Source organism: Rousettus aegyptiacus, unplaced genomic scaffold (genome assembly GCF_014176215.1).
Source record: "Rousettus aegyptiacus isolate mRouAeg1 unplaced genomic scaffold, mRouAeg1.p scaffold_m13_p_2, whole genome shotgun sequence".
NCBI lineage: Eukaryota > Metazoa > Chordata > Mammalia > Chiroptera > Pteropodidae > Rousettus > Rousettus aegyptiacus.
The window spans coordinates 6,211,285-6,239,189 of record NW_023416295.1 but is presented as its reverse complement, the minus strand read 5'-3'; the positions used below and the strand labels follow the sequence as shown (position 1 = coordinate 6,239,189).

The window sequence follows — 27,905 nt, the reverse complement described above, 5'->3', positions numbered from 1 at the left end:
TCCCTTGCTTGTGAATGGCCTATAGCGTTCACAGGGGTCACCAGAGGGAAATAGAAGTGACAGCGTGAAAGGAAGGTCACTGATTATACTTGGAAACTCTGTACTATTTGAATTGTTACAAAGAACATAGATTAGTTTTCTAATTCTCACTAAAATGAACAACCGAAACCCAAGGAGTAAAAATCCCTGAGTACGGTAATGATTTCCCATTTCTGTCTAGTTTTTAAGAAATAACTGTGCGCTTGAAAAGCAGAAGTTCCTCTTGGCCCCGTGAGTTTTTAATCTTAACCTGATTAACGTAGTTTACGCGTTTAAGGCAATCATTCTCAATTGCAATGTGTCTAAACACTAATGATGAGTGTCATCACATTTGTCATTTTTTTTTTTCAGTACCATAATTTTGGCCAAATGGGACTTAGACTGGAGGCAGAATTTGAGAAGAGCTTCAAGGAAGTGTTTGCTATTCAGGAAACAAATGAGAACGGTTCACCGGCGCAGTGAATGCTGTTGGTACCCCGGAGAATCCCCTTTGGGAGCAGGCTTCTCATCCCCCAGCTGCTGTAAGGTTGGCAGCTGATACAACTCCTCCCCTTAGTTTACACTTGGGTCAAATAAAGCCATCTTCACCTGGAGGGTACACCTCTTTGGCTCGGGAGCTGGCCAACTTCCCTTAGGTGGAACCAATGTGTGGAGCGTTTCGTGCTCCTGCGTTCCCCCAGGGATCCGGCTGGACTGGTCCCCAGCGGCGGCCATGTCGTTGCTTCGCTCTCCCACCGCACACCCTGCTTCCTTCGCCCCGAGTCTCCTGATCGAACTCTCCCAATAAATCACTTCCTTAAGAGACTTCATCTCGGGCTCCGCTTTTAGGAAACCCAAATGAAGATAATGGTCCTAGCAAGCAGGCCCTAAGGATGGGGTTCTGGAATTGGATCACTGTCCAGCCAGATGGTGACAGGTGGAATATTGATGTCCCTGGGGTGCTATAACATTGCCATCGCCAAAACTTCACCCGTAGGAAACTGGGTGAGATATAGAGGATGAGGACACGAGGTGATACAATTATCTGACATTTACAGAGGAAAAAATAGTGACAATAAGAACTGTGGATTTGGGTGGCTATTTCTAAGCTATACTGATGTGTCGAAAAAAGCAAATAACAGGCTTAAATTTGTTAATCAGGACATAGAGGGGAAAACTCTCATACCTGCAGCTAGAAGGCACACAGTCAAAAAAAAAAAAAAAAAGGCCTGGCACAGTCCCTAATTTTAACGATGGCAGTGTTTCAGAGCAGACTGAATTATGAGCTCAGAATGGCTTCTGGTGCCACATTCCGGGCCCTAGTAAAGAAAGCGTGAAGCCCTGAAACTCAGAACATGGCTTTCTAGGTAGATGCACCTGAGAACTCTGAATTCCAGAACCCCTGAAATCACCAGCCTTCCAAAGAGACCCCTGCCCTTTGTTGGAAGACAGGCTACTTACTACCTAGCCTCCTTACTTGAATAAAGACTATGCAGAGTCCTCTCAGGATGACTCAAGGTGCAAGTCCTGGGCAGGGCTGTTTGTTAGATGAGGAGAAGGTTTTTATTTCAATGGAGCTGCAGGATTGGCCAAAATGTGCTAGCAGGTGTCAGAAGATAATGTTTGGGAATAGGACCTGGATCATAAGTGGAGGGATATGAAGCTGAAAAGGAAACGTACACTCTCCTGTGCCGCAAAGCTTAATTAGCCTGCCAAAGACCAAGGTGATGATATTGCTGTACTCTTGGGAGGCTCTTAGAGGCTTGCTATAAGCCACAGTGCGCATGAGATAAAGTAGAAATAGAGATACTAGACCTGCCTGGGCAGACTATAGAAAAAGTACACCTGAAAGTCTAAGGCAGATGGCATGTCTGTGCTCTCTACAACTGGAAACCACATTCCTCTGGTGCCCGTGTCGTCAGGAGGCCTCGGAGACACTAAATAAACGAGGTGACAAGGAACACACTGCTGAGGAGCCACCAGCATCCTTGAGTTTCTCAACAGGGCTGTCCTCTGTGGGCAACAGTTGTGTAGAAATGTTTTACAGAACAGGATTCCCCAGTAGCAGATAAAATGATTAGATTCCAGAATAATAGAAGTAGGTGACAGAATTTAACTTTCAGAGCTAGATAAAATAATGTCTGTTGTAAACAGCAAGGTAGAATGACACCAGGCAGGAGGGTGGCAGTTGAGCCCACATTTCCCTACAGAGGTAGCTAACAGGATGTGGTTTTGTCAAAGCAAGTCACTTGAGCAGCCAACAAGAATGTTATTACACATACATCTTCAAAAAATACATCTTCGAAAAAAATTTAAAATAGATGATTGGACAGCTAGATGCCTGCCAGAGGCAGGCAAGGGCGGGGCTTGCAGCAACCAGCACTCAGACCTGGGGGACCACATTTGTGCTTGCCGTGGTCCCTAAGCAGCGATCCCATCTAGTGGCTCTGCCCTTCTGCAGAGCTGAGCCAGTGGTCCCATGTGACCAGAGGGTTTGGTTGGCAGTTCTGACCAATTTGGGTCCCCAGTCAGGTCATACCAACCATTGAGCCCATTCTAGCACCCCACTCAAATGGTAAAGCAACTTTGCAGCCCCATCCAACTGCTGAGTGTAGCTTCTTGTCCCGGCCATCTAGAAAGTCTGGCCAGAAAATCTGACAGCTACAGGGACAAGCCTATGTTACCAATAAGCCACAGAACCCAGTCTTTAGCCCTGCCCAACAGCAGAGCACAGAGTATGGGCCTATCTAACTGCCAAAACAGTCCGTGGCCTCCTATGTAGGAACCTAGTTAGTGACCTTACCCAATCAGAGCATAGCTTGAAACCCACCCACTGAGGGAGCCTAGAGAGAACCCTGGCCTAAAGTAGAGCAGTCTTTAGTACCTCTCAACTGCAGATTACAAATGGAGACCTCTCCCAACCAGAATGTGGCCAAGACCCATGCCCAGCAGCAGACCACATACAGTGACCTCACTGATTGTGCAGGCAACCTGGAGCCCCGCCAAATTAAGGCAAAAAGGCTTCTGCCCTGCCTTGTAACAGCACAAGATGAGGGCCCATCTGACAGTGAAATCCTGCCTGTGGCCCCTCTGAAACATTGTGTCCAGCCAGTGGGAACATCAGGCTGAGGAGCCATTGCAGGGTCCACCCTGTAATGTTGCCCAGTCACAGCATCCAGCCAGTGGTACTACCCCAGGAACCTTGCAAGACCAGAGATGACTGCAGAGCCAAGCAAGTGGCCCCATCTGATTGCAGTGCACAGCTGGCAGCTCTGCCCATTCGGGTGGCCCAACCAACCCCAAAGCTCAGCCACCATCCACCCCTCAACTTCAGACCACAGACATGGCCTCACCCACCTGAGACCCTGATGACATCCCCCACCTGCATGGATGCTACTACCAGCTGTTCCATTCGGTACCCAAAGCTGAGCTGACCGATGAGGGTCATTTGCTGCTGAGACGAACCTGGAACTTCTGGAAGAGGAGACCGCTTACTCAAATGCACTGGTACCAAAAAAAAGGAACTAAGAGTCATGAAGAATAAGGGGGACATGACACCATCTAAGGAAACTAAAAAAACTAATAATTGCCCCTAAAGAAATAGAGATCTATAAACTGACAAATTTAGGATAATCCTCTTAGAGAGGTTAAGCAAACAATGAGAACACACAGACAACTCAATTAAATGAGGGAAACAATGCGTGAGCAAAATGAGTTGTTCAACGAAGAAAAATGAATTATCGAAAAGATAGACAAACAGAAATCCTAGAACTGAAGAATATAATGACTGGACTGAAGAATTCAATACGGAGCTTCAACATCAGGCTCAGTGCAGCAGAAAAAAAAACCCGTGAACTAGAAAATAGGTTATTTGAAATTATCCAGTCGGAGGAGCAAAAGAAGAATGAAAAAGAGTGAAGAATGCCTAGAGGACTTAGGAGACATCAGTGAAGAAGAAACAGGCATCATAGGACTCCTAGAAGGAGAAAGGAAAAGAAAGGACACAAAGTCTATTTAAAACAACAATGATTGAAAACTCCAGAATTTGAGGAGAGAAAGGGACATCCATATATTTACAGCCCAAAGGACCCAATAGATTGAATCTGACAAGAGCTACACCAACACTCTTTATAACGAAATTGTCAAAAGTCAAAGACAAAGACAGAATATTGAAAGTAGCAAGAGAAAAGTAACTTGTCACATTCAAGGGAGCCCCCATAAAACTGTCAGTGAATTTCTGAACAGGCACATGTAAGGACAAAAGAGAGTGGGAAGACATATTCAAAACATTGAAAAAAAAAAACAAACTTATTATCCAAGACTAGCACTCAGCCAAGCTGTCCTTCAGAATTAAAGGAGAAATATACCCTTTCAAACAAACAGGAACTGAGGAAGCTCATCACTACTAGAACTGCCTGAAAAGAAATGCTAAAGGGACTTCTTCAAGCTAAAACAAAAGGATGCTAATTACCATTGTAAAAACATGACCTGAAGCCTCTATCATATACTGTCAGGTGCTCTTTTTTCCTTAGTTACACACACAGCAAATTTAGAACAGGAAAGAGGCAGAGGGAAAGCTGTGGCCTGAATCCCCTGGAAATAGATGGCTGTGTAAATAAGTCTTTGAAACAAACAAACAAAAATAAACAGATTCAACAACCATAATTTGACTTCCTCCTCTAACGAAGAAATATTCTTAGGTTTTTCAGCAACAACTTGTATGTCTCATGTCCATAGGTGGTTTTTAAACTCCAGCTGAAATTCCATAGTAATTCACATCTTTTCTCCAGGTGTATTATTTGTTTTCTTATTTTATGAAACAAGTCTACTCTAGACATGTGTCTGTGCTCCCGTGAGCACAGAAGTACCAAGTGTATACAGTCTGCCTTGTGTACGTCCTAGCACAGGTGTGCCCCCATGCCCTGCACACTGCGTCTCTCTCCCTTGGCGGAGGGCTCCGGAGCACTGAGTTCTCCAGGAGCAGGGCTGGGCCTCGGAGTGTGCAGCGCTTGTCTGCTGCTTACGAGTGAGGACAAAAAGCTCTGCTTTCGATCTGCAGGACTGAGCTCTGAACAAACCGGCTTCTTGCAGAAAGCAGCTAGAAACCGGGCAAATCCGAGAACAATGCCTGAGACTTCTGTGACATAAACAAAAGTTGCGCAACACTGGAGGGAAATCAAAACTCAGAAGCAGCTAGCCCGAGATATTTCCTGTTCAGTATTGTCTGGCCGTGAGGGCAGCCACAGACTTGCATGGGGTAGGCCAAATTCTGGCAGGAAATCCATTTCCTTCCCAATTAGCAGAGAGAAATAGGGTAAGGCAATCATGCTTTTATGGGGAAAATCCTCCCATAAAAGAAAGTTACAAAGAGGAACCCCCAATTCTGTAAATACTCCCCAAGTCTCCCAACCTGAGTTCCAAACTGACAGACAAAAAGATGAGACAGATGGAGTTCAAAATACTAGCTTTCTTCCTGGATTAGGGGATGCAGCTTACATGTGTGACCCAAAAGAATCCCTAAGTCCAAACTATAGATTGGGCTTAGCCAGAAGGCCTCAGGCTGCTTCAATCAGTTACACACACCCGCCTCCCACAGGCATATTTATGCCAACACCCAGCATGGCGGCGTCCTGCCCGCTCTGCCTACTGCCCAGGGACAGAGAAGGAGAGAGAGTGGACACTAGAAAAGGCTGATGTCATCTGTGTCAGACCTTGTCTGGGCCCCATGTCCCATGGAGGCCAGGAGCAGAGGACAGCCGTGCCCAGCAGAGGCTCAGAGTACTAGTCCTTCCACACCCAAGTGAGGGGAGGAGGGGGAGGAAGGGAGAGGTCCCATGTGTGCAGCGCGTGGCGCACACGGACACTGCCCACTGGGAAAGCTGTCCTCATCGGTGTCCTGGAATCTGTCGCAACGAGACTGACGTTCACTCCTTTGGGGAAGAAAGACCAGAAGCGGAGAGAGGGTAGAACCTTCCCCTGCACCTTAAATGTACTTGGGTGAGAACCCCTATTCACAGCCAGAGGAAGCTGGATTCAAGGGGGGAGATGTGGACAGCATAGCTTTCGAGTAAGTGCTTCTCCAGCCCTGTTTCTGAACACAGAGAGTAAACTCCCAAACACTGGCTCCCTCTTAGAAGGTTGTGACAGTGAGGTTCACACAGATGTTTTTGGTGTCTTTGCACAAACTTGGGGACCCCTGGCAGCTGGCCCTGCTCGCCCCTCTGGAGACTCCTCCCCTGACCTCCGGGCTCCGACTGCCAGGCCTTGTCCTCCACTCCTGCTGTCACACGTCAGGAAGGCTCAGATCTCCCACAGAGCGTCTGAGGACTGCGAGGAAATTACTTTCACTTCTCTTTTCTCCATCTGGGTGGAGCCCTCCGGAGCGGCTTGGTTCATAGACTTCCTACTCAGGGCTGGACAGCCACACTGAACCCAGGTTGGGAGTGGGGGACTGGAGGTATCGGAAGCCAAGCAGGTCCCGGGACCAAAAGACGATGGCCTGTGGAAGTGGCAACCTCATCGCCAGGTCAGTCTGTCTCCCTGTAACTTTCTCTCTGGCTACATTGCAGCTTTAGCGTCTGTCGTCAGACACTCATCTAAACCTTTTCCTTAAGCCTGCTTTACAAGCGCACTCACACGCAGGGTAATGAAATGCAGGACTAGCTAATGAGGGTATCGGGTTTAAGCTGCAGCAGGACAGCTGCCGTGAGAGTCCAGCTTGTCACGGTTCACAGAACTCTTGTTTGACACTACTGCTTGGCAGTTGGCCCCATCTGGAGTTGGCTGTCCTTTCTGAGGCCTCGAGGCAGCGATTTGGTATTTTCCTGTGACCTCTGAACCCTCTCTTTCCCTCAGACCTCCTCCACCTTCACCTAGGTCATTTTAAAAGTACTTTAGCAAATAAAAAATCAGGGTAAACAACAGAGTTATGTGTAAACACTGAGTGCTGTGCTCCCCTTCCGGGTCTGTTCCCATTTCCGGCTGTGGGTCTGGGTTCTTCCCCAGTGATCTTGATAAACGGAGTAAGAGGCAGAGAAAGGACTAAGATGCCAAAGACAGGGCCAGGCTGAGTATTTTTATTTTCGCTTTGATTTTTTTGTTCTGAAATGAGTGATACCTCTGAGAAGAAAATGTCTAGAAATTGTATCTTTTTCATCCTCTACCTACTTTCTTCGAGGCTTTCCTTGACTCAGATATTTGTTTCGTCCTACAAATTTTTAAATTATTTTCCAGTTTCAATGTGATTATAAATTGCAAGTTCACCACAGTTTTACAATAATTTCAGAAGGATTGACATTTTAAAATTGCTATGTTTTCCTAATTGGGGACACTTTCCACGTCTCCATTCACTTAGGTTTTGTTTAATTTTCTTTAATAAGACATTATAGTTTCCTTCATATAGGTTCATACATTCCAGTTGTTTATAAATACATGCATGTATATTTCTTATTATGTTTGAAATATTATTTCTTTTCAATATAAATTATTGCAAATAAATTCGTAAGTTTTATATACCTATTTTTTCACTCACGCTCCTTGGCAAATTCTTTTCTAGTTTCTAGAGATTTTAGTTAGGTGTGTAGGGTTTCTCTGTGTATAATCATAAAACATATAATGTATCTTATTTTGGTAATATACAAATGACTTCATTTTCTTATCCTATTGTAGTAGCCAAAACATATATATAGTGGTAATGGTAGGCATCACTGTTTTTGGGTTTTTTTTTTTGTTTCGTTTTAATTTTCATGGCCTTATCATTTCAATGTTTACTGTAGCATTTACTATTTTTGGAGACTATAGTGTGTTACTTCCATCTACATCATATAGTTTTTCTTAAAATAGCTACTAGATGTTTTCAAATTCCTTTTTAAAATTATTTATGGATACAATTATATACTTTTTCTGCTTTTGTTTATTGTTGTCATAAATTACCATTCCTTTCTTATTTTTCCATTCTTATTCCATTCTCTAGCTCATCCCAATATTATTTTTTTCTTCTTCTTTTTCAAAATAGCCTCTAATCTCAAGTTCCATTTCATCTTTCACCCAACAGTGATTTCAGTTTTGTTTTATAAAACTCTCAGTGTGTGTGTGTGTGTGTGTGTTTTTTTTTTACTTAAGTCTGTTTGGCTTCTCCCAATTGTTAACTTTGTGAGACTTCTTTAATGACTAAAATTATAATGATCCATATTGGTATACAGTTCCAGAATATTAGAAAAAAAAATCATGTTCTCTGTTTTTGGGACACAAGATTAAATTTTTATATATACACACACACACACACACACACACACACACACACACTTTTTTTTTGGGGGGGGGGGCGAGGCAACCCTTCGTTGACCTCACAGATTGCAAGGACCTTGTCAGCTTACAATCACTTGTTTTTTATTTTATTTTATTTTTTACACCTACAACACCTGGTCTTTCTAGGTGGTCTCCCATCCAGTACTAACCAGGCCCAACCCTGCTTAGCTTCCAAGATCAGACGGGATTGGGCTTCTTCAGGGTAGCGTGGCCATAGACTAAATAATATTTCTTTTTTGCTAATTTCTCCAGAGCCTATATATTTTGATCATTTTTGCATATGCAAGGAGTCGAAAACTAGAGGTGAATGTTTTTCAATGTACGGAAAACACTTGTCCCATTATTCTGTTTTTCGAGTTTTGCTGTTATATGAGTAGGAGTACCATTGGTTTTTGTTTACACTTACCATAACTGGCCTATTGATTTCGGCAACTTCCGTGGCACCTGTCTTCCTGTCTCTCTTGTTGGATTCCATTTTTGACCCCGTGCCTGTCAATATCATCATCATATCATTTACGATTGGTGTTTTAAATAATATTTTTTATTCTTTTTTCCTTTTTTTAACTTTTAGACTTCTTATTGTTTTCCTTGTTTTACTTTTCTCTTAAAATGCAAGCTATGTCTTCTTTTTATTTTTTATTATTTTACAAGACATTATAGAGTCTGACTTCGATCAACCAAGGCTATTTTCAATTTCTTAAGTTTATTTTTGTTTGTTTGTTTTCATTTATTTTTAATTGTAGTTAACATAAAATAGTATATTCGTTTCAGGTGTATGACATAGGGATTTGACATTTACATACCTTACAAAGTCGTCACCACAATAGTCTAGTAACCATCTGTCACTGTAGTTATATTGACTCTATTCCCTATGCTGTACATTACATCCCTGTGACTTATTTCATACATGTTATTTTTCTTCTTGAAGAAGTCCCTCCAACATTTCTTGTAATACCAACTCAATAGTGATGAACTCCTTTAGTTTTTTCATGTCTGGAAAGTTCTTTATCTGTCCTTCGATTCTAAATGATAGTCATGTCAGGTAGAGTAATCTTGGTTGTAGGTCCTGGCTTTTCATCAATTTCAAGATTCTGGCCTGCAAAGTTTCTGTTGAAAAATTGGCCAAAAGTCTAATGGGAGCTCCCTTGTCGGTAACTAATTGCTTTTCTCCAATGTTTTTAATATTCTCTCTTTATATTTAAACTTCCACATTTTAATTATGATGTGTCTTGGTGTGGGCCTCTTTGGGTTCATCTTGTTTGGGACTCTCTATGCTTCCTGGACTTGTATGTCTCCTAAGTCTCCCAATCTTAGTAGAGTGGTTTTATATAGTAGGTGTCCGATGGAGCCCAGTGGCGCAGCCTTCCTGGTCACCTGAGCCAGGTGCTCAAGGTGTGTCCCTTGTGTGACTTGTGTGTACCCTCCTGATATAGTTGAGCCTGGGTTACTGTTTGCACTTTGATGGGAAGGATTGACCCTTATGGTTTATTGGTTGTGAGGGTTGGCCAGTGACAGGTTGATCTTATGGAGCAGAATTTACTTTAGCAGGGCTCTAGTGCCTGCCCAGTCTGCCCTCAGGTGTATTCTCCTCAGATGCAGCCCTGAGTGATGCTCTCACTCTGTCACTATGCAGAGCAGGCCACTGGGTGTGCCAGCCCAAGAGCCTCCTGGGAGGGGCCCCAACTCTAAGCCAAATTCATCTGCAGCTTATGCACCTCTGGGGCCACTTGGTCAGAGTCACCAAGCAATTTGCAGTCGCCTACCACCTGTGTTGGGCTTATAGGTGCCTCAAGAGGCCAAGCCAAAAACTGAGACTGGCTGCCACTAGTGGTGGGCTTGGGGCTGCTCAGCAAGAGGTATGGGGCACGATGAAGCCAGATGCTGCTTCTTTGGGTTTTGTGAACCTTTGAGAGATTTTAGGAAAGTCCTCAGCATGTGCCAAGCCAGGTCATTTGATCGTAATAAACCACTGGAGGCATCTTGGGTAGGCCTGCAAGCTGGGAGAGACAATAGTCTCAGAGACTCCTGTGGACAGAGCGACCTGTGTTGCCCAGGTTGGTAGAGACTCAGGTATGGCAGCTGCCTGGGTCTGCATGCTGGGAAAGGAGAGGGCTCAACCAAGGAATGTAGATACTGCCAGCATACCTGTCTGGGAGAAAGCCACCCCTCCAGCCCTTGTCCAGAGGCTCTGCAGCTTAGAGTCTCCCTGTACATCCCTGTCACTTCTCAGGCTCAGAGCGAGTGAGTCCATCAGCAGTAGGACCGGGTGTGGGCCCTTTAGGAGGAATGTCTGTAACTCCCACAGCCAGGTGTGGGCCCTTTAGGAGGAATGTCCGAAACTCCCTCTGCCTCACTCAGCCACAATCTCCACTGGTTTTCATAGCCAGAACTTGTGGGGACTTCACTGGAACCCTGAGCTGGGATCTCATTGTGAGGCCGGGACCCCTCACTCTGCTGGGACCAGGGGTCAGGGCTCTGCAGCCAAGATAACCCTCCCAATTCTTGACCATTATTTGCGGTTTTGAGAGTGGCCATTTCACGTCTCTGCCTCTCCGACTTGCCTCTTCTTCTGTATGTCCCCAGTTATAAGAATTCTGTTCAACCAGACCTCCCCATTATGGTTGCTCCAAAATTTTGATGCAGTTTTGGTGTGGTTGAGAGAGGAGGCAAGCACAGCGTCTACCTTGTATGCCATCTTGGCCAGTTACTCTTAAGTTTATTTTTAATCTATATTTTTGGAATTGTTACTTTTGAATTTAAAATCATGTTGTTCAAGTTTTCCATATTTAAAACAAATCATTTAACTCAAATTTCCCTTTACCACTCAGCTCAGCACTTTATGTTTGTGAATACACTTTGAAGATTCACATTAAAATAGTTACTATTATTTTGTAAAATAAGAGTCTTCTCTTTCTAGAATAATTTTCTGCATATTTGTTACACAATTCATTAAATATAAACTTAGGTTTTTCATATTTTTGATGCTATTAAAAATGATATTGTATTTAATTATGAATTCCAATTTTTCAATGCTGGTACATACAAAAACAATTAACATCTATTTGTATATTACCTTGCATCCTTTGACCTTGCTATACTTGTTAGTTTTAGGAGGGTTTTTTGGTCAATTCTTTAGGATTTCCTGTATAGACAATCATGTCATCTGCAAACCAAGACAGTTTTATTTTTTCCATTTCAAACTCTACATTTTAATTTTTTTTCTTCTTTTCTTTCTTTCTTTCTTTCTTTCTTTCTTTCTTTCTTTCTTTCTTTCTTTCTTTTTCTTCTTTATTCCTTCCTTCCTTCCTTTCTTCCTTCCTTCTTTCCTTCCTTCCTTCCTTCCTTCCTTCCTTCCTTCCTTCCTTCCTTCCTTCCTTCCTTCCTTCTTTTTTTTTTCACTATGCTTTCCAGTACAATATTCAACAAGAGTTGTAAAATGGGACATCTTTGTCTTGTTTTTATCCTAGAGGAAAAATGTGCAAGTTCTTAACAGTATGATATATAGTTTTCTTATGAATGTTATTTCTCAAGTTGAAGAAGTTCCTGTCTATTCTCAGTTTTCTGGGAGTTTTAACATGAATGAGTGTTGAATTTTGTCAAATGAATTTTCTGCATTAATTGATCTCATCATTCAAATTTTCTTCTTTAGCCTCTCAGTATGCTGGATTATATTGATTGGTTTAGAATATTGAACCAGCTTTTCATATCTGGAATAAATTCCACTTGATCATGATTATAATTTGTTATACAGTATTGGATGGAATTTGCTAATACCTTGTGGAAGATTTTTGCATAAATATTCATGAGAGTTATTTATCTGCGGTTTGTCTTTATCTGATTTTGGTGTTATAGTATTGTTGGGTTCATAGGATGGGTTAAGAAGTAGTCCCTCTGCTTCTAATTTTCTGAATAAGATTTTGACGAACTGGTATCATTTCTTCCTTAAGTGTTTAGTGGAACTCACCAGTGAAACTCTCTGAGTCTGATACTTATGCTTTTCAAAATTACTCAGTCAGCTCTTCTTTTTTAAAGTATGTAAGTCTATTCAAATTATTTCTTCTTGTGTGAGTTTTGTTGTGTCTTTGAAGGATTTGGCCAATTTTTGGAAGTTACCAAATTTGTTGACATAGATTTATTCATAGTATTCTTTTGCTATCCTTTTAATATCTGTGAAATTAGTGGTGATGATCCTTTTCTCACTGATATTGGTAATTTGTGTCTTTATCTATCCATCATCTATCTATTTATTTATTTATGGTTAGTCTGAGTAAAAGTTTGTCAGTATTATTGATTTAAAAAAAAATTTTTTTTTTCTGTTTTAGGCTTAAATTGCTCATGTGTGTGTGTACGTGTGTGTGTGTGTTTGTGTGCGCGCGCGCGCGCGTGCGAGTGCTCTTCTATTTCTAGTTCCCTACATGGGAAGCTTAGATATTTAATTTTGATAAATTGTGTGCTCGTTTTTATTTAATTAAAACAATTTTAAAATTTCTCTTGAGACCTCTCCTTTGACCCATTTGTTATTTACAAATATGTTTTTCAATCTCCAAATATCTGAGGATTTTTTATCTATCTCTCTGTTATTGATTTCTAGTTTAGTACCTTTGTTATCTGGGTACATACTTTTTATGATTTCTACTTTTTATACTTGTTAAGGTTTGTTTTATAACCCAGAATGTGGTCTATATTGGTGAAAGTGAGTCTCCCCCTGATCTTGATGAGCATGTGTGTTTTGTGTTGAATTTAGAGTATTCTATAAAATATGAAATGGATCGAGTTGGTTGACAATGATGTTCATGCTAGCCATATTTTTACTGATTCCCTGCCTGCCAGATCTATAAATTACTAAGACAATGTGTTGAATTATCAAACTGTAATAATGGAGTTGTTATTTCTACTTGCAGTTCTATCAATTTTACCTTAAATAATTTTATGTTGTGTGTTTAGGTAAATATATATTAAATATTGTTAAGTATTCTTGGAAAACAAACCCTTTTTATATTTAATACCCTCTTTCTCATTCATAATTTTTCTTGTTCTGACTCTTCTTTGTCTGGAAATAAAATAGCTACTTTATCTACCTCTCGATTAGTGTTAACAAGATATTTCTTTCTCCATTCTTAACCTATCTTTATATTCAGTGGCTTTTCTTTGTTGACAAGATAAATTTTTAAAAAAATTTTTTTTAGTCATTTTGATCATCTCTGTTTTATAATTGGAGTAGTAAGGCCATTCACATTGAAAGTAATTATTGAAAAATCACAAGAAAGATAAAAAACAAAGAAAAAAGTAATTATTGATATGTTAGATTAATATCTATCACATTTGTAACTGTTTTCTATTCATTGCATTTGTTCTTTGTTTTTCTTTCCCTCTTTTTTTGTTTTCTCTGGTTTAGTTTAACATATCACATAATTCTATCTTATCTCTTCTATTAACACATCCATTGCACTTCTTTCTGAAGTGCTTTTCATTGTTGCTTAGATATTGCAACATGTTTTATACCGCTTCACCTGTTGCATAAGTATATCATAACAGAGTAGTCTCAATCGCTTCCTCACGTTTGTGATGACATGGCTGTTATTCACTGTGGTAATCATTACTTGTTCTAATCTAAGATGTTTGTGTTCTTAGTCAACTGCTAGGATATCATCTGGTGCTTCTTTTTTACCATCTCCTGGGTTGGATCCACAGGTGTTTGATTATTGTTACTGGTTTAGTTTTCTGGTTTTCTGGAATTCATTCCAATGTGTTTTCCTAAGGTTATGAGAGTGCTGCTCAATATTCACAAACAAACTAACTAACTAACTAAAAACTAGAACCGTACTAGACGATTCAGAAAATTTTTGTAGGGTACTAATATATTTCAAAAAATGTGATACAGAAAAGGGCATATAATGCAGGAAAATATATATACGATATAGAAAAAGAAAATCATGTAATATAATACAACGACAAAAATTCTGGAAGATATGGGTAGGATATATAAATAGGTAGGTGGAATTACATGCTTATGGAGAATTTAGGAAAGAATATATGCACAATAATTAAAATAGCTTACATGGGGGGAACAGTAACATGGATGGTAAGGAGAGAGAAATGCTCTAGGAAACAATCAAAAAAGGCAAAATAGTGAGTGCATAAAATTTTAAGAGCATTTACAAAATTGCATTTTAAAAATTATGTATATGTACATATGAAGGAATAATGGAAATTTAGGTAAAGTATTAAAAATGATGTTTATAAAGTAAGATTTCTCAGCCTTACATGTCTGAAGTTTGTTTTGATTCACTCTGAGCTTCAAAGGGCTAGCTCTACAGTCGCAGTCATCGAAGAGATGGCTTGATCTACTCTCTATTATTCCTCCATAGGTTACTTGCTTCTTAATTCTTTCTGGAAGCTTTAAGTTTTTCTCTTTGTTTTTTTGGTGTTGTCATTTCACAACGATGTACCTTGGAGGCTCTTTTAAAATTAATTTGTGTAAATACAATTATGCCCTTTCAAAAACTTTATGATCTTACTTCGTGGTATCTCTTTAAATGATTCTCTTGATATGTTTCTCCTCTGCATTTTCCCTTCTAACCATCCTTAACTCCAATTATGTGGCTATTAGAATACCTAAATTAAGCCTTAACCTCTCATATTTTCTCTCAAGTTTACTCTTTTTTCCCCATTTTAATCTTTTTAATCTAATTTTCTGAGGTATTTCCTCAGTTTTATTTTATAAATTTTTAAAATACATTTTATACCTTTTTAAAATTTCTGAAATCATTGTTAAAAATATTAGAGTCTTTCGATCAAGATGACAGAGTCAGAATACTCTGTGCTCACCTGCACTCAGGAAATCATCAGGATTACAACTGAACTACAGAACAACCATCATTAGACCCTCTTGAAGTCTACCTAAACAGAAGTCCTGTGACATACAGAAGAAGCTATGTCAAGACTGGTAATGGAAGCCTAGACTCTGAACTGGTCCCATACCCACATGTGGCAGTTAAAAATCAAAAGAGATATCTTGGCTATGGAAGTCCCCCATGAGGAGGGAGAGGCCCAAGCCCCACACAAGGCTTCCCAGCTCAGGATTCCAGTGCCAAGAAGAGAAGTCCACATAACTTTTGGCTGCGAAAACCAGTAGAGATGGTGGCTGAGTCAGATGGGTATATCGGGGGCTGGAGTCCCAGGCGTTTCCCTTAAAAGGCCCAAGCATAGACTTACTCATTGACATTCCCCTTCTCTCTGAGCTGCAGAGCTGGGACAGAAGCTCAAAAGGAACCAGCTACATACAAGGAGGAACTGATTTATCCAGCTTCAGGGCAAGGGCTGGAGGGGCGGCTTACTCCCAGACAAGTGCTGGCAGAAGCCATTATTTCTTTGATAAGCCCTCACATTACCCAGGTATCATATCTGAGTCTCCATAAGCCTGGCTACCCTGCTCTGGTGATTCTCTGAGACCCTGCTGCATCCAGCTTGTGGGCACCAAACCTTATTCCAGTGGATCATCCAAATAAATGGCCTGTCTTGGCTTATACTGCAAACTTTCTTAAAATCTCTCAAACATTCACAAATCCCGAATAAGCACCATCTGTCCTTGGCATGCCTCATGACTCTTGCTAAGAAGCCCCAAGCTCAGACAGCCTCAGTTTTCAGCTTAGCCTTCCCTAAGCACCTCCAAGCCCACCATGAGTAGCAACCATCTGAGATCACTTTGTGGAGCATACAATAGGCAGTGGCTGAGCTTGGCCAGAAAAAGAGTTCCTCCCAAGAGGACCTAGAACCAACCTACCAGTGATCAGCTTCAGACCACAGCAGAACACCACCCAATCACCTCCACAAATGTCACGTTCAAAGAGCAGACTCGGCAAGCCCCAGAGCCCAGCTAAGTGTATTCTGATCTATAGAGTCAGCCCCTGCGCAACAGCTCCTTCATTGTAGTCATGGCCAGTCCTCACAATCAATCAACCTGAGGGTCAATCCCTCCCACTGATGTGCCAACAGCAATCGAGGCTCAACTACAGTAAGAGAGCCCACTCAACTCACATAAGAGACACAACTGAAGCACCTGGCTCAGATAACTAGGGAGAATGCACCACTGTGCCCAATGAAAAACCTACTACATAAGTCCACTCTACTAAGACTAAGAGACATAACAATCCTACCTGATATATAGATACAAAAACGAGGAGGCAGCCAAAATGAAGAGACAAAGAAACATTTCCTAAATGAAAGAACAGAACAAAACTCCAGAAAAAGAACTAAATAGACTGGAGACAAGCAATCTACTAGATGCAGAATTCAAAATATTGGTTATAAGAATATCCAACAATCTCAGTGAGAACTTTAACAAAGAGATAGGAAACATAAAAATGGAGATAGAAAACATAAAAAAGAACCAGTCAGAAATGAAGACTACATTAGAGGTAATAAATAGAAAATTAGATAAAGCAGAGGATTAAATCAACGATTTAGAAGATAAGGTACCAGAAAACACCCAATCAGAACAACAACAAGAAAAACTGAAAATAGTTTAAGGGGCCTGCGGGACAACATCAAGCATATTAACATTCACATCATAGGGGTACCAGAAAGAGAAGAGAAAGAACAAGAAATTGAAAACCTATTTTAAAAAATAATGACAGAAAACTTCCCTAACTTGGAAAAGGTGTTAGACATACAAACTCAGGAAGCGCAGAGAGTCCCAGAGAAGATGAATCCAAAGAGGTCCAGACCAAGACACATTGTAATTAAAATGCCAGAGGTTAAATACAAAGAGAGTATCTTAAAAGCAGCAAGAGAAAAGCAGTTAGTTACCTATGAAGGCGCTCCTGTAAGACTGTCAGAGATTTGTCAACAAAAATTTTGCAAGTCAGAAGGGACTGGCACAAAGTATTAAAAGTGATGAAAATCAAGGACCTACAAACAAGATTACTCTACTCATCAAAGCTATCATTTGGAATTGAAGGAGAGATAAAAAAGCTTCCTAGGCAAGAAAAAACTAAAGGAGTTCATTACCACCAAATCATTATAAGAAATATTAAAGAGACTTTTATAAAAAATAGATAAAAAATATGAAAGATAAAATGGCAATAACTACTTGTCTATCAACAATTACTTTAAATATAAATGGCTGAATAGATAAGAAAATAAAATCCTTACACATGCTACCTTCAACATACTCATTTCAAGTTAAAAGACACACAGAGACTGAAAGTAAAGGATAGACAAATATATTCATAAAAATGAAAACAAAAACAAAAAAAAAGCTGAGGTAGCAATAGTTATACCAGAGAAAATAAGCTTTAAAACAATGGCTATCAAAGGGATGAAGAAAGACGCAGCAATCTGGCTTCTGTGTATTTATCCGAAGAGACCCAAAACACTAATTAGAAAAGACACATGCATCCGTATGTTCATTGCAGCATTATTTGCAATACTCAAGATATGGAAGCAACCTAAGGGTCCACCAGTGAATGAATGGATAAAGAAGTAATACATTTATACGTTGGAATATTATGCAGCCATAAAAAGGAATGAAATCTTGCCATCTGCAAAAACATAGATGGACATAGAAAATATTGTGCTGAGTGGAATAAGCCAGACAGAGAAAGACAAATGCCATGATTTCACTTAAATGTGGGATCTAAAGACAGAATAAATGAACAAACAAAACAGAAACAAACTCATAAATACAGAGAACATTTTGATGGTTGCCAGATGGGAGGGGGTTAGAAGTCAAAGTGGAAAAGGTGGAGGGATTAAGAAGCACAAATTGGTAGTTCCAAAGCAGTCATGGGAACATAAAATATAGCATAAGGAATATAGTCAATAATATTGTAATAACTATATATGGTATCAGATAGGTACCAGATTTACTGGGGTGACTGTAAGCTTTATAAATGTCTAACCACTATGTTTTACACCTGAAACTAATATTTTATATCAGCCGTAAAAAAAAATATCTAAGATCACTATCTCTTTCTGTGGTAGTTTTATTTTCTTAGCATAATAGAGTGAGATATGTATTCTCAAAGCTCTGTAGAAATATTATTTTGGAGGAATTTTTCTCTTGTTTCCTACATTATCCTTGTTTCTCATAAAGTAATTTTTCTCTTTCTTTAACGTTATATTTCTTATTCTGACATTGGAGAATTTTTTCAAATGTCTGTGGACTTGTGGTTATCTGTTCCTACTTAAGAAGAGACTACAGAAGTTAACAAATAAAACTCACTATTAAAGAATAAGGAAGGAAAATTACATAAATATCTCAGTGGAAACATTTGATAAAATTCAGCATCCATTTATGATAAAACTTGCAACAAACTAGCAATAGCCAGAAACTTCCTTGGTATCATTAAATATATATATATATATATATATATATATATATATATATATAGTAAAAATATATATATAGTAAAAGAACCCATATACTTAATGGTGATACTGAATGCTTTTTCTCTAAGATTGGAAACAAAAAAAGAAAGTCTGCTCTCACCACTTCTCTTTGACATTGTATTTAAAATCTTAACCACTGAACCACTGCAATAACATAAGAAAAAGAAATAATTTGGGGAAAATTTATTTGTTCTCTTTTGCCAATGATAAGGTTGTTTTCTATAAAATCCAAAGGAAATTTGTAATACTTTACTGGGACTTACAGTTGAATTTATAAAGATTATGAATACATGGTTAATCTTTTTAAAACCAGCGCTATTTCTATACAATAGCAATAAAGAGTTAAAAATTAATACCACTTAAAGTAGCATCAAAAAATATATAATAACAAAGGAACACATTTGATGAAAGATGTGCATGACATCTATACCGAAAACTGTATACACTGTCAGCTAAAATTAAGGAAAACTACAAAGGTGGAGAGCGATTCAGGCTCAATATTGTTAAAATATCAATTCTCTGAAAATTTTTATCTATAGGTTAAATGCACACCCAGTAAATACTCAAAAGACTTTTCTTGTCGAAATTGACAAATTGATTCTAAAGACATGTGGAAAACCAAAAGACAGAGAAAAGTCATGACAATCTTTCTCCAGTTGAATTCAAGACCCCTATAAGCTATAGTTGGTTGTTAAGGCAATATGCTATTGACATAAGGATAGATAAGTAGATCAATAGTACAGAAGAGAAAATCCAGAATTAGACCCATTAGTTTTTTAATATTTTCATAAATTTTGGGTAGGAAATATTTCTTAGTACACTAAAGTTTAAAAAAACACACACAAAAGAAAAAGAATGGATAGATTGGACTTCATCAAAATTTAAAAATTTCTCCCCATCAAAAGACACGGTTAAAATGAAAGGCAAAACCCAAACTGAGAAAAAATGTTCATGAAACATATATCAAACAAAATACTTCTATCTATAATAGAAAACAAACCCCTACGCATCAATAAGTAAAAGACAACCCAATAATATAAATGGATCAACAACGTGAACAAACATTTCATAAAAGAAGGTATATGAATTTTCAATGAGCATATGAAATTGTGATCAACATCATTATCCATTAAAGAACAAAAATTAAAACTACATGAGATATCACATCACACACTAGAATGGCTAAATTAGAAAACCTATTTCAAATAGACTTTGGCAGAGTTTGGAAGGTTCTAAAACAGTTAAACATACTTCTTACACAATGACTTAGCAATTCCGCTCCTAGTTGTTTACCCAAGAGAAATGAAAACATTATGTTACCAAAACATTTATATGAGAACAGCAGCTTTACTCATACTAGTCCTAATCTAGAATTAAACCAATTATCCATCAACAGTAAAACAATTAAACAGATTGTGATAGGGACACACAATGGAATACCACTCAACAACAATAAGAACAAACTTCTATTCATCCAACAATGTGGATGATGAGCAAAAGAAGTCCTACAAAAGCATACACGATGTATTATTCCATATATGAAATCCAGTAACAGGCAACACTAACATATGTTGATTAAAAGGACAGCAGTGTTTGCCACTGAGAGGCTGCCTGGCTCCAGGTGGGCAGGATGCAAGTTGAAAGTACACACCCTGTTCTTCATTTTTCAAATAACACACCAGTTTTCAGCACCATGCCTCCCCTTCAATCTCCATTCCCTCTTCAAGATTCCACAGAGTACACTGGTTGCTTTCCTGACCACTGGGAGCAACTTCCTTCTACAATAGCAATTAATGCTCCTCTGACCACTTTTTTGTCCTATAGATTTTGGTTGAAATCTCTCATTTGCCCAATGTCCCCCCTGCCATTCTCTTTGTCATTGTGAACCCAATTTCTATATTATTGCTTTAATGGAGTTTTTAATAGAAAGAATAAATGTTTCTCTTCAATCTGCTATCTGTAACCAGAAACTCATTTTTCACAGAATTTGTTACAATAATGTGACATTATTATTCCCTGATGCATATCAGGTACTAGTAAGTGCCAACAATTTCTTTCTTATTTCACAAAGGAAGTTTATGATTCTTCATAACATTTAGAAATACATCATGGGGATTAAACATTACTGTCAAAGAAATAAAACAATCATCTAAGAACCAGAATTACAGACTCAGGTTTACAATTAGTATCACAGAAACGGCAGCCATTTCTGAAAGTCAGATGCCTAAAAAGATTCACCACATTATATGAACACAAAGCAAAAGTCCCAGGACAAATGATTTATATTCTTGAGAAATTTCAATTTATGCCTTGTCATATCATTATTAAACTACATCTTATTATTTATGAACTAGATTTAAAATTTAGGAATGGCTGTAGGTCAGAGAGGGGACACCATGTATTTATCATTCTAAGATTTATTTTCTCTTAATTGTTAAGATATATTTTTAAGGTTAGGTTCTATTGTCATGCCATTGTATTTTATTCCTCTGTGGATGATCTGTTTACTCCATCTCACTTTTGTACAAATTAAAATTTTTTTCTTTTTTTAAATTTCCCTCTCCTGCCCCCTTCCCTTTGACAACCATCAGCTTTTTCTCCATACCTACTGGCCTTTTTCTCTTCTGTTTTATTTATTCATTTATTTTGTGGTTGTTTTTTTAATTCTGCATGTAAATATACTCATATGGTATTAATCTTTCTCTGTCTGACTGATTTCACTTAACATAATACCCTCATGGTCCACCCATGTCTTCTCTAATGTCACGATTTCATTCTTTTTTAATTGCTGAATAATATTCCATTGTGTGTGTCTGTATCACATCTTTATCCTTTCATTTATTGATGTCCATCTAGATTGCTTTCATATCTTGACTATTACTAGTGATGCTGCAATGGATATAGCTGTGCATATATCTTTTTGCATTAGTGTTTTTATTTTCTTCGGATAAATGCCCCGATGTTGTGGAATTGCTAGATCAGATGGCAGCTCTATTTTTAAGTTTTTGAGGAATCTCCGTACTGTTTTTCATAATTGCTGCATTAATTTATAATCCCATCAACAATGTACAATGCTTCCTTTTCTCCACATCCTCACCAGTACTTGTTATTTGTTGGTTTATTGATGATAGGCATTCTGATAAGTGTGAGGTAATATCTCATTGTGATTTTAATTTGTATTTCTCTGTTGATTAGTGATGTTCAGTGTCTTTTCATATGTCTGCCGCCCCTCTGTATGTCCTCTTGGGAGAAATGTCTATTCAAGTTTTCTGCCTATTTTTCAATTGGATCATTTGGGATTTTTTTGGTTTTAAGTTGTATGAGTTCCTTATATATTTCGGATATTAACCCTTTATCAGATATATCATTTGCGAGTATCTTCTCCCATTCAGTAGGTTGTCTTTCATTTTGTTGATGATTTCCTTTGCTCTGCAAAAACACTTTAGTTTGATGTGATGCCATTTATTTATTTATTTTTGTTTCCCCTTCCTAAAGAGGTATATACAAAAAGACATTGCTGAGAGTGACATCAAAGAAAATTTACTGTCTATGTTTTCTTTTAGAAATTTTATGGTTTCAGGTGTAATATTTAACTCTTTATTCCATTTTGAGTCTATTTTTGTATATTGTGTGAGAAAGTAGTCCCAATTTCAACTTTTTTGCATATATCTGTCCAGTTTTTCCAACACTACGTATTAAAGAAATTGTCTTTACCCTCATTGTATATCCTTGTCTCCTTTGTCATAGGTTAATTGACCATAAAAGCTAGAATTTATTTCTGGGCTCTCCATTCTATTCCACTGACCTATATACCCAATTTTTGACAGTAGCATGCTACTTTAAAGCATAGTTTGATATCAGGGAGCATAATACTCCCCACTTTGTTCTTCCTCACAATTTCTTTGGCTATTTGGAGTCTTTTGTGTTTCCATATAAATTTTGAGATTAGTTGCTGTAATTCTGAGAGAATTATTTTAATAGAGATTGCATTGAATCTGTATATTACTTTAGATAGTAAGGACATTTTAACAATATTAATTCTTCCAATCCATGATGAAGATATATTCTTTTATTTATTTGTAACTTCTTCAATTTCTTTCTTCAACGTCTCATAGTTTTCAGAGGACAGATCTTTCACCTCTATGGTTAAATTTATTCCTAGGTGTATTATACTTTTTGATGCAATTGTAAATGGGACTATTTTCTTTCTCCTGATCGTTTGTTATTGGTGTATAGAAATGCAACAAATTTCTGTATATAGATTCTATGTCCTGCAACTTTACTAAAGTCATTTATTATTTTGAATGGGTTTTCTTGGTGAAGATTTTAGGGGTTTCTATATATAGTATCATGTGATCTGCAAACAATAAGAGTTTCACTTCTTCCTTTCTAGCTTGGATGCCTCTTATTCATTTGTCTTGTCTGATTGCTGTGGCTAGGACTTACAACACTATGTTGACTAGAAATTTTTAATAAAAAATATTCCAGATATGTTTAGAAGATATATTTACAATGGTTTTGACTGGGATGGACTGGACTTTTTTCTGTCCTATGTATGCCTTTCTTATCCTACATGCTTCCTTCTATATCTTTGTATATTGCTTCAATTCTATTTATTCTTGTTTACTCAGAAACACTTATTTTATATATGTTGGTTCTTCACAGCCTATTCATCATATATAAAATATTACAACCTCCACAAGAATCTCAAATTATTGATGCCCATTTTATCATTGTACCTGTTCTCCTTAGGATTTCTGCAGCAAACCGGAATATAGATAGAAGGCTTATCCGTGAGATTGCCCTTGAGCACTTCAAAAAAATTAAAGTGGAGATTTCAGATGCAATAGAAACGACATTTCCTTTCTTGGAAATTCTCCGTGACCGTGGATTCATCAGCGAAAAAATATATGAAGTGAGTGAGGTTTATTATGTCACAAACTGGTAAGCCATCCCCAAACTAAATTATGCTGTGATATTCTGGAATCAAACATCAGGGAACAACTAGCCGACTGAGGAGTCTCTTATGAGTGGGGACTCTCTCAAGTATGGCTGTAAACGTACCTATAAGGTAAAAAGGGAGAGGAGAAGCAGGCATCACCGGAGACAGCCCTGCTCCTGACTGCGGGGATGGTCCTCCATGGTGCCCACTGGAGTCAGGGACAGTAGCATCGGAGAGAGGCTGGATCTGAAGCGAGTGTGCTCTGTAGATGTATGACACCTTGTAGGAATGTGTACAATATAGCATAAACTAGGAATTAAAATTCATTTTAATGAATGGATGAATACATTTAATGAATTGATGTAATTAAATAATAATTGACACAGCATTTCATTCCAATGAACATCAGTGTAAAAACTTAGATCTGAGAACATTAAAACCGACAGAGAATCAATGTCTTGGTAGGACAAATTTGGAAGTGGACGCTTGTTATTCTTTGTCCAACACTTTTCAGGTTTTCTTCCTTTTTTTCCTTCTCTTTGGGTATTTCTAGAATCTTGGGATTTTGATTAATTTTAGGAAAAGATACAGGTGGAAATATAAAGATACCAATCTTCTCTTCCCTTATGAATATGCATTCTTCATGGCCAAGTTTGCAGTATGGGGAAAATCATTATCTGACTTCTTCGAACCATCCAAGCTGAGTTGATCCTGGGGTATGGACATGGGTCATCCAGTCAATAAAATAGCTTTTCATCACTTGTTAAGTCTATTTCTAAAACATTTTACTGGGTTCTGAAAGGGTTACATGTCATTTAACTTGAATCCATTTTTATTCTCCAAAATTGTTTTCTTTCATCTAACATAAACAAAGTTGAGATCAGATTCACAAATGGGCATTTTTAAGGAATAAGGGTTTACTTGTTTTACTTAATAGCCATACAAATATATAGAAATTCTAAAACTTTACATGAGAAGATACCTATGTAGGGAAATTATAATACATTAACCATAAAATCACTTTATAGAGCACTTCGGTAACTTGGAAGTCTTTGTTTATATTTTTTCTATTCAATGGTTTTTAAGGATTCTCAAGATTCTTGTAGAAACCTTATCCCTGTACAAAAAGTGGTGTACAACGTTCTCAGTGAAGTGGAGAAGACATTTGACCTGTCACTTCTGGAAACATTGTTCAACGAGGTCATGATGAAGAGCTACCCTGCTTTGAAACGCATTTTCGAAAGCTTCATAGCTGGTAAATAGCTTTATTACCTACTTTCCATTATCCAAGGCCAATTTTTTTTTTGACAAGTGTTTATCGAGCATCTTCCGTGAATCATACACGGTGCTGAGAAGTAGGGATATAGCAGTTGAGACACCAAACATGTCATGATCTGTCTCCAAGCTTGTTGTATAATGACTATACAACACCCACCTAGGTGTCTGCTTAACCAGGCATTTAGACTCATAAGACAACCACACCCAAAGCTTTACTTATAAGGATAAATAACAGGAAACATAGCATCCCAGTAAGGCAGCATCAGTTGCCCTTCTCCCGGGGGACTCCTTGCAGTGGCTGACACAGCAGTCCACCACGTTGACTGCTACCCGCCTCGAGTGACAGCTTAGTTGTGAGTGTAGGGTCCACCCTGGCCGAGCAGCACCATGGCCGTGGGAATCAATGTGTCATGTAACGACTCCATAGTGAAAACTTTCAGGAACCCTACAAGGGACAACCGAGTTCCAAGAGTCACCACACTGAAGGAAGACATAAAATGGCTTATAGTTTACAGATAGTCCCTCCCAGTCCACATTTGACCAGTTATGGGTCACTTTTCACTCTAAACTCAATGTTAGCCTAGTAACAGGGAAGGGAGGCCACCTTCATCAAATGAGCAAGAAAGTTAACCAAGGTCAAACTGGTCTTAAAGAAGGAGAAATGGTTTTACTAACTCTTTCTCCACAAGGGATGAAACAAACATTAAGCCAATAATCACACAATCAATTGCTCTGCCGGGACTGGTTTTTGTACTATGCAAAACGACAGGTTTGTTTTACCGCCTTTTCCTGAGACTCATGCTTTATACTTTTTATTTGGTACTCAGTAAAGAAGATGCCCTCCCATGAATTTTGTTTTACTCGCCTAGAAAATGTTTTATTCTGACACAGTTTAGTGTCAACCAACATCTCCAAATAATGATGGAGAATCCACAGGAAAAATGACTATACAAACTGAAGAAGGCAGATGGTACAGGAACAGGCACAGAATGTGAAAGGGCCCAGCATCTCTGCAAAACAAGGACTATTAGATTTCTCTCAGTCTGAGAGTGAGGAGCAGATTGCGAGAGTTGGTTCAAAAGGGATACCTTTGAAAAATATTTTGAAAGGTCTGGCATCTAAAACTAAGGAATTTCAAGTCTATTCCTGTAACATTCAAGAGATGCTACAGGTTAGAGGTTTGTAAGCACAGGTTTATTATCCCAAGAGGCACCCCTGCCATCAGCACCAAACGATGTGGGCCCACCTCCTTCCTAGGCTCCTCCTCTCCAGATTCTCCCCAGACACTCGCCCCGGGCTTCTCGGGTTATTTCCTTCCTTTCTACATTTGCTGGATCACCTACATATTCCTGGCCTTCTCTCCTTAGCAGTTTCCCAAGTCCGTGGGCCAGGCCTCTTGATTGCACCACAATACACACTCGCTGCTTGCAGCTTCAGAAAGTTGTCCTTCCTTTGTTCCTGAGATCTTCCCAACCCCTCTACCTCTACCCAGAGGTCTTTCTAATTCGTTCCATTGTCCTCTGGTGTCTCTTTGGGAAGGGCTCATCCTCCCTGACCTAATTAACTTCGCCCTTCTCTTACTTAGCTGTTTTTTTTAAAGCTCCTGAGCTTTCTCTTTTATACACATGTACCTCTATAGTATCTTAGTTTTTCTCCCCAGAAAACTCCTTTGTTTCCTCCTTATAGTTTGAAAAGGACAGATTACTCATTTCACTTCCAGTATTTATTTTGACATGTATTTTCCCAGCCACTTGAATTTTTTTTGCATGAGTAACAGGCTGTTTCCACAACTCCTTTATCCTGACATTGAGGCGGCTCCTTTCGGTGGGGGTGATGTTAAGTGCTCCCTTATTGGAGTTTCTCCTTTCTGTCCCAGGGATGAAGGGGGAACTTCACCATGAGGACTGGGACCCACTGAGCTCTCAGTGACCCAAGAGCTGAAAATTCCTAAATGTGTAAATTTGAGATGTTGTCGTGGTATCTGATGGAGATCTCTAACTGTCCTCTCTCCCTCTCTTCAGTGATCCAGCAGGGAAATCGTCAAGAGAGGAATGAAACAGAAAGGAGGGAGAGCTTGACTGCCCAACAAAGCCTTGAACAAGGTGATTGAAACTAGATAGAAATTGATTCTCATCTGCTAAGAGGAAAGGAGAAAGTAAGGTGGGGGCCTGAGTCCTGAGTGAAAAAAGGTCAAGGCATATGGAGAAGGCAGGGATGGGCATTTGTATGAGCACCTGACCAGAGGCCAATCCTGGAGGAGTAGCTATGAAAAGAGACCGTTGGCCCAATAACCAAGAAAAAGAAACAGAAACCCAGTGTGTTAGTAAACCAGATTTAAAGGGATGAGGAACTGGAAGTAATTATAATTTAGAAAGATGCTACTCGGAGATCATTAGCGTGAAGCCGTGAAGGGCTAGGAACTATGACTTCAAGGTCAATGTTGGTGAGAAGACCCTTGATGATGGCAGGAGAAGAGACTGACTTAAATGTGTGATGTTGTTCAAGAGCAGGAATATTCAAGGAGAAAATCTGTCACGTAGAGAGAGGAGAGGAAGTGATAGTGGTGTGGAGAAGTATTTGAGAGGGAGAAAGAAAGAGAGGAAGTGAAAAGTAGGGGAAAGGGATAACGACACAATAAAAAGGAGCTCACTTATTGAACATTTGCTCGGGCAGCCGTAGCTTTAGTGCTCACAGCTGCCATTGATGGGTAATATCACTAGGTGCCCATTTTGCAGAAAAGGAAATTGAAACCAGAGAGCTCATATATGTACTTGGCCTAGGGTCACACGAGGGGGATGAACCCAGCATTCTGAACCCAGAGCCTGTGTTCTTAACCCTGTACACACACAGATGAAAGCACGAAAAAGACAGAAACATGATACAAAAATTGGGAAATAAATGCAGAGGGAAAGTTAAAGAAAGAAGAACATGAGGAGCTGAGGAAAAGGAGGCGAGTCAGACACTGAAC

General features: G+C 39.0%; 2 protein-coding genes and 1 pseudogene across 23 annotated transcripts in view; 2 read left to right on the top strand and 1 right to left on the bottom strand.

Annotated features, from left to right (window-relative positions):
- The window catches only part of SP140 (SP140 nuclear body protein), a 52,774-nt gene extending 48,453 nt beyond the window's left edge, over positions 1 to 4,321 (top strand). For all 9 annotated transcript variants that reach the window (XM_036236146.1, XM_036236145.1, XM_036236144.1 and 6 more), the window contains one exon: positions 391 to 4,321. In XM_036236146.1, coding sequence (XP_036092039.1) covers positions 391 to 501 — 111 coding nt within the window. In that variant the 3' untranslated portion in view covers positions 502 to 4,321. The remainder of the gene's footprint in view (positions 1 to 390) is intronic.
- A 2,000-nt stretch (positions 4,322 to 6,321) lies between these two features.
- LOC107504966 (nuclear body protein SP140-like protein) overlaps positions 6,322 to 27,905 on the top strand; it is a 49,868-nt gene continuing 28,284 nt past the window's right edge. For 5 of the 14 annotated variants that reach the window (XM_016134674.2, XM_016134672.2, XM_016134673.2 and 2 more), the window contains exons 1-4: positions 6,330 to 6,544; positions 23,470 to 23,632; positions 24,746 to 24,914; positions 26,959 to 27,039. In XM_016134674.2, coding sequence (XP_015990160.2) covers positions 6,513 to 6,544; positions 23,470 to 23,632; positions 24,746 to 24,914; positions 26,959 to 27,039 — 445 coding nt within the window. In that variant the 5' untranslated portion in view covers positions 6,330 to 6,512. Of the gene's footprint in view, positions 6,545 to 23,469; positions 23,633 to 24,745; positions 24,915 to 26,958; positions 27,040 to 27,905 lie in introns of all 14 variants that reach the window. The other 9 variants (XM_036236167.1, XM_016134664.2, XM_016134663.2 and 6 more) reach the window with 6 other exon arrangements.
- On the bottom strand, positions 8,427 to 8,544 carry LOC118614757 (annotated as a pseudogene).